At 54.8% G+C, this 6,101-nt stretch overlaps 1 protein-coding gene across 1 annotated transcript in view; it reads left to right on the top strand.

Annotated features, from left to right (window-relative positions):
• Window positions 1-6,101, top strand: part of PNPLA5 (patatin like phospholipase domain containing 5) — an 11,019-nt gene that overhangs the window by 565 nt on the left and 4,353 nt on the right. The window contains exons 2-6 of the mRNA XM_008058674.1: window positions 1-223; window positions 2,160-2,225; window positions 2,498-2,707; window positions 3,964-4,024; window positions 5,098-5,274. Of these exons, the coding sequence (XP_008056865.1) occupies window positions 1-223; window positions 2,160-2,225; window positions 2,498-2,707; window positions 3,964-4,024; window positions 5,098-5,274 (737 nt within the window). The remainder of the gene's footprint in view (window positions 224-2,159; window positions 2,226-2,497; window positions 2,708-3,963; window positions 4,025-5,097; window positions 5,275-6,101) is intronic.

Here is a 6,101-nt window from a genome sequence, read left to right as displayed (position 1 = left end):
CTCCCACCTCCTGGGCATGGTCAAGCAGGTGGAGCGGCTGAGCCTGGGCACCTTCCACCCGGCCTACGCGCCCATCGAGCACATCAGGCAGCAGCTGCAGGACACTCTGCCCGCGGACGTCCACATCCTGGCCTCCCGGAGGCTCGGCATCTCGTTAACCCACTGGCCCGATGGTGGAAACGTCATGGTCACGGACTTCACCACCCGTGATGAGGTCATCCAGGTGAGCAGGTGCTGAGCTCCAGGGCCTGGCGGCAGGTGGCTGGGCTCTGTGAGGCTGGGTTCCAAGTAGCCGGGCAGTGTATGGCTGGGCTCCGGGTGGCTGGGCTCAGAGTGGCTGGGCTCTGTGTGGCTGGGTGAGGAGGTGGAGGGGAGTGCCTTAGCGGCTGTGTGTGGCTGGACTCCCTCTAGTCTCTTTAGTTCCAGAATGACTTCCGGGTATTTGGGGGGTCGGGGGGAGACAGACATATCTGGGGAGCTGGAGGAGGGCAGGGAGGTTGGCAGGAACTGTTTATAAAAGAGGAAACTGAGGTGCAGAGGGGCCAGCAGGGTGAGTCTGGAGACTTCTGCCTTGCCATGGATACCCTTGGCTGGGGAGGGGGCAGAGTCAGGTTTCTGCGGTGAGGGCCCCCACAGGAACTTCTCCTAGAGCATGGCTGTCCAGTCCCCACTTAACCTCACCCTCCAGTGCCTCTTGGCAGCAGGCAAATATTTATTGAGCATCTATGATGTGCCAGTTGCTGTTTCAGGCACAGTGATGGCCACAGGGACCAAAACAGCTAAAACTCCTTTCCTTCCTGGGCTTATGTACAATGTGTGTGGGGATATAGATGATGAGCACATCTCCAAATAACGAACTGGGAAACGATCTAGTATTGAAACAACACTGGAGGGTGTGCTTGAGAACTGCACAGTCAGGGGAAGGGCTCCGCCCTCCTCGCCTGCCAGGCACAGGCTATGAGGTGGCCAGGAGGGCTGAGAGCTCAGACAGGTAGGGAGACAGTATCCTCTCTAGAAGGTCCTCTTGACTCTGTTTGCTCTTCCTATGGGGGTCTTTGTCTTCCACCCATAGTGGGGTCTTCCATACGGAGTCTGCTTCATCTTAGTGCCCCCAGGGCCCAGTGCAGAGCCCGTCTCTGAGTCCATGCTGGCTGTAATGTAGGTGTTTGCTTCTGAGTGTGCAGGGGAAGAGGCCAGTCCCATGCTACAGGCTAATGGCCATGGGCCCCTCAGGGAGCTAGCTGAGGACCCCAAAGAGTGTCTCAGAATCCTTGCTTGATGGACACATGATGCAGGGCCTGGCACATCATAAGTGCTCGGTAAGCATGAGTTGAGGTCACTATTACTAGTCTATGGAAACAAGACTGTCACCTGCGTCCATCTGGCCATCTTCCAGAGAGGGCTGGAGGAATGTTTCTGAGTGTCCTATGAGGCAAGGTTCTGTGGTCATTGTGTAAGCTCTTGGTCAATGGTTCTCAACCAAAAGTAATTTTATACTCCATAGGACATTTGGCAATGTTGTAGACACCTTCGGTTGTCACGCTGTGTGTGTGCGTGCTCACACACACTTTTGGCAGGTAGAGGCCAGGGGTGTTGCTAAAAATCCTACAATGCACGGGACACAACTCTGTGCACCAAAAGAAAATTACCCAGCCACGGATGCCAATAGTGTCAGAGTCTGTGTTCAGCATCTTTTTTTGCTGTAGGACTTGTCAGAGCCTCAACTGGGAAGAGTATGTGTTTTCCAAATGGACAGAGAAGATAGGGTTTCTTGTTAGAGGTGCATCTGGTTGGATCAATGTCCAGGGGACATTCTTTGGAGACATACCTAGGTTCTTAGTGGTGGACTCCTGCTAGACGGATGAGGGATATATGATACTTGGTACCACTGTCTTTGAGGGGAAAAAAAAAAATCCCAGCACAGTGCGAGTCAGCAAGGGTCCGTCTCATCTGCAGAGAAAGGAGGATGGGTCTCTAGACAGGCCTGCGTTCAAATCTCTGCTTAACTTGGAGAACTTGACTGAATGCGCTGCCTCCCTGGGCCTCAGGACTGGTGACACCTCCCCAAAGGCTACTTGGGGTTGAGAGCCCAGGCCCAAAGGCAGTTCTGGGCTCAAGGAGCACAGGCGGTGAACTCCTGTTGATACTTCTCTCCTCAGGCCCTGGTCTGTACCGTGTACTTCCCTTTCTACTGTGGGATGATCCCCCCTGAGTTCAGAGGGGAGGTGAGTGCGCTGTGGGCTCAGCCTCGTGTTCTGGGGAGCCCCAGAGAGGTGTGGTTGGAGCAAACCTGTACTCCTTGAGTACCTACTGTATACCAGGTCCTTTCCCTGCTTCTGGAGGTGCTCAGCATCCAGGGTGGAGTGGCCCTGGTGACTTAGGGGCATCCCGAGGTTGCCCATGGCAGCCTGTTATCAGCAGGTGACTCTGAGGTGGAGTGGGCAGGGGACAGGCATCCTGAGAGGGCAGCACCCTCACCCGCGCTATAAAATTGCAGCGCTACATTGATGGGGCTCTGAGCAACAACCTGCCCTTTGCGGACTGTCCGTCCACCATTACTGTGTCACCTTTCCATGGGACGGTGGACATCTGCCCCCAGAGTACCTCGGCCAGCCTGCACGAGCTGAACGCCTTCAATGCCAGCTTCCAGATCTCCACCAAGAATTTCTTCCTGGGATTGAATTCCCTTTTACCCTCCAGCCCTGAGGTAGGTCTGGCCCCTCAAGGGTGGTAGCCACTGGGCTGTGGTCAAGGGTCCTGGGAGTCAAACTCCGTGCTTCCCCCTCCCCCAACCTCAGGACGTTTGTGATCCATGTCCTGAGTCTCACAGCCAAGCACTTGAATCTGAAGCTCAGTTATGTCCTTACCACTCTCCTTCCCTCCCTGAGCCCTATGGCAAGGGAACACAAGAATGCCTACTCTGCGGCACTGGCACCAGTGTCCATGCCGGGCCTAGACCTGTGCTCCCTGGACCAGGTTCTGTGAGGCAAGGATGATGGCTCAGAGAGGTGAAGCAACTTGTTCAGAGTCACACAGCCTGGAAGTGGCAAAGCCAGGATTCAGACCCTTGGCCCGCCCAGGCCTACGCTTTTCACCGTTGCCCTACACTATGGCCGAATGTGCTCTCCATTGTAGAGGCAGAGCACCAGTGCAAACAAACAAACAAACAAAAAAGGATGACAAACCCACATTTTCTGTTTTTTTGCCCCATGGTGTTTCAGGGAATTGATAATTGGACAACAGTTTGTGATTGCACCGTGCTCCCCTGCCCCAGCCACGCCCTGGCTCTACCCCTATCCCTCATCCTTCCCGTGTGTGTGCAGTGCTTTATAATTTATGAAACAAGGTTTGGCTCTGCCACCTGGGGTGGGCAGAAAATTCCAGCCCCATTTTAAAGTTTTTATTTATTTATTTATAGATAAGGAAACAGAGGCTCTCAGAGAGGTAGCGATACTGTGCTGAGGTCTCACAGCAAGGGGTGGGGACCGTGCCCCTTCGTGGACCTGCAGGCCTGTCTTCCCCACCGGGGGGCTGTGATCTAGCAGGTGGTGCAATCTCCTGGGCTCCTCTGCCCACTGTAGGCTAGCCTCAGAAATGAACTTCAAAGAGACCCACCATCTGTTCACCTACAAGGGGCCAGGCGAAGTCCCAGTCATCCTTGGCCTTGCTTTCCTATTTTCCAGAGAGGGGAACTGAGGCCCGAGAGGGGTGGGGCTGGAGCAGAACATGCAGTCAGGGTGTCTCAGAGAGAGATGGGTGGGGCTGCAGGGAGGGGACTGGCCTGGGCAGCTCTCTTCCTTTTGGGGCTCTGGCCCTCCCTGCCCAGTCCTGAGGTCCTGGAATCCTGCTGAGGGGTTGCTTGGAACGTGAAGGCTGGGTGAAGACAAGTCTCTGGCCTGGGACCACCAGCTTGAGGGGCAGGTTCTGGCCTGACCATCCCACCCCTGCCCTATGTGTTGGCAGATGGTAGCCGACAGCTGCAGACAAGGCTACCTGGATGCCCTGAGGTTCCTGGAGAGACGGGGTAGGTGGCAGTTCCATGGTGGCTGGGAATCGCGCCCCTTATGGCACCAGTGACCTCTTGGGTGTTTTGAACCATCAGGGACCCAGGATCACTCATTCTTGTCCTTGGCATCTGCTCTGTACTTGGCCTGAGCTGGACACTGGAGACCCAGAGAGGAATCACACACAGATCCCACTCTCAAGGGGCTGGCAGCCTGGGGCAGGGGGACAGACCCAGAGAGATGGATGCGGTGATGGGGGTATGCTCAGGGTTGTGGCATCTGACTCAGTCTAGGGGTGAAGGGAAGGCTAGGGGCTTCTTGGAGATGGTGACAGACAAAAGCTGAGTTTTGATTAGCTATGAAGACTACAGCGAGGTTGAAGATGGAAAGGAAGAGAGTATTCTAGATTCTAGGTACAGGGAAGAGAACACGAGTGGAGGATCTGAGACTGGCACTCTGAGGGCACCTAGCTCAGTATGGCAGGTGTGTGTGTGTGTGTGTGTGTGTGTGTTTTCACAGGGTAGTGGATAGGCCAGAGAGGTCTTCTGGGCGCCATCCCACAGCAAGTGCTTTTCCAAGTGTAGAGATTTGAACTCTGGCCATCTGGTTCCAGAACACCTGTACTCTGTGCTACAACCCAAACCACACAGGAGAAGAAGGCATTTGCTGAGCACCTAACATGTGCCCAGACCTGGGCTTGAGCTTTGTGTATTTCTCTCATTTAATACTCAGAACAACTGAACAAAGCAGATGTTGATGTTCTTTTTTTTTTTTTTTTTACAGAGAGGGACACTGAGTCACAGGGAGGGGATGGTCACACAGCTTGCAGGCAGTGGGGCCAGAATTTGAACCCTAGGCCGTATCTTTGGGGTTTGGGCTCTAGGAAGTGGGAGGGAAGCGGAGCAGGGCAGGGCAGATCAGGGTGGGTCGTTTGGGATAATCCCTGGGTCTGTCTTGCAGCAGGTGGGTCCCCAGAGTGGAGTTTTGGCACAGAAGTGTGCGGGCGGTGTGGGGAGCCGAGGGTCATTTTCCCCAGGAGACTCCAGATGCCCTGATGCTCCAAATGCCATGTCCTCTCCCTCCTTTGACCCAGGTCTAACCAAGGAACCCATGCTGTGGACATTTGTGTCTAAGGAGCCCCCAGCCCCAGCTGATGAGACCCGGGATGCCCGAGACCAGAAGGCAGGCCTGTCTCTCAATTGGAAAGTGCCCAACGTGCAGGTCAAAGACGTGCCCAACTTTGAGCAGCTCTCACCAGAGCTGGAGGCTGGTACTGCCCTCTCCCTGAGCCTGCTCACCCATAGGGTCTGTGCTCGGAGGCCTGGAATCAGAGGCCCTGCCCTGATGGCACTCCCGGTCGGGAAGAGGCCAGGACGCAGTCACTGAGCATCTGCTGAGTGCTGGGTGCAGGACTGCTGGCCTTTTCCATGCTGTGTCATTCATTCTGCACCACAATCCCCAGCCTGAGCATCCTTCTTACCCATTTCACTGATGAGGAAACTGAAGCCCAGAGAGGAAAGGGACTCACCATGGTCTCGGAGCCTGCAGTGGGGAGATTCAAACCCAAGTCTGTGCTTGAGAAAGTCAGGGCTTTGCCCGCTGCCCAGGGAAAGGCAGGAGGTACCGGGGACATAGCAGAGGCACACACAGAGTTCTGGACTCCCCAGCTGGACTTATTTGTCCTCTCAACAATCCTCTGTGTATGGTACAGGATTGCTTCCATTGTACAAATGAGGAAATCATAGCACAGAGGAGTTCATTGACTTCCCCAAGGCTACACAGCTTGCAAATGGCAGAACTGGAAGTTCTGCTCGGAACCATTCGATCTGCTCTCCTGCGTTTATGACTAAATGCCACAACAGCAAAAACAGGAAAGTACAGGGTCCCATAGGCACATGTAATGATGGAGGAGGGTGGGTTTGAGCAGCATCAAAATGAGGCTGGGAAGATGTTAGCCAGACAGAGAGAGAGAGAGAAGACAAATGTCTGGACAGAGGACACGGCATGTGCAAGGGTCCTGGGTTGGGAGGGAGAGCTGAGAAGTCCGTGTGGCTACAACATCCAGGCTGAGGGGCAAGCAGCAGCAGAGATGAGTTT

Source organism: Carlito syrichta, unplaced genomic scaffold, assembly GCF_000164805.1.
Source record: "Carlito syrichta isolate Samal-C Ts95f unplaced genomic scaffold, Tarsius_syrichta-2.0.1 Scaffold303575, whole genome shotgun sequence".
Classification (NCBI taxonomy): Eukaryota; Metazoa; Chordata; class Mammalia; order Primates; family Tarsiidae; genus Carlito; species Carlito syrichta.
Note: the sequence above shows the minus strand (reverse complement) of the source record. Positions and strands in the feature narration are given on the sequence as shown.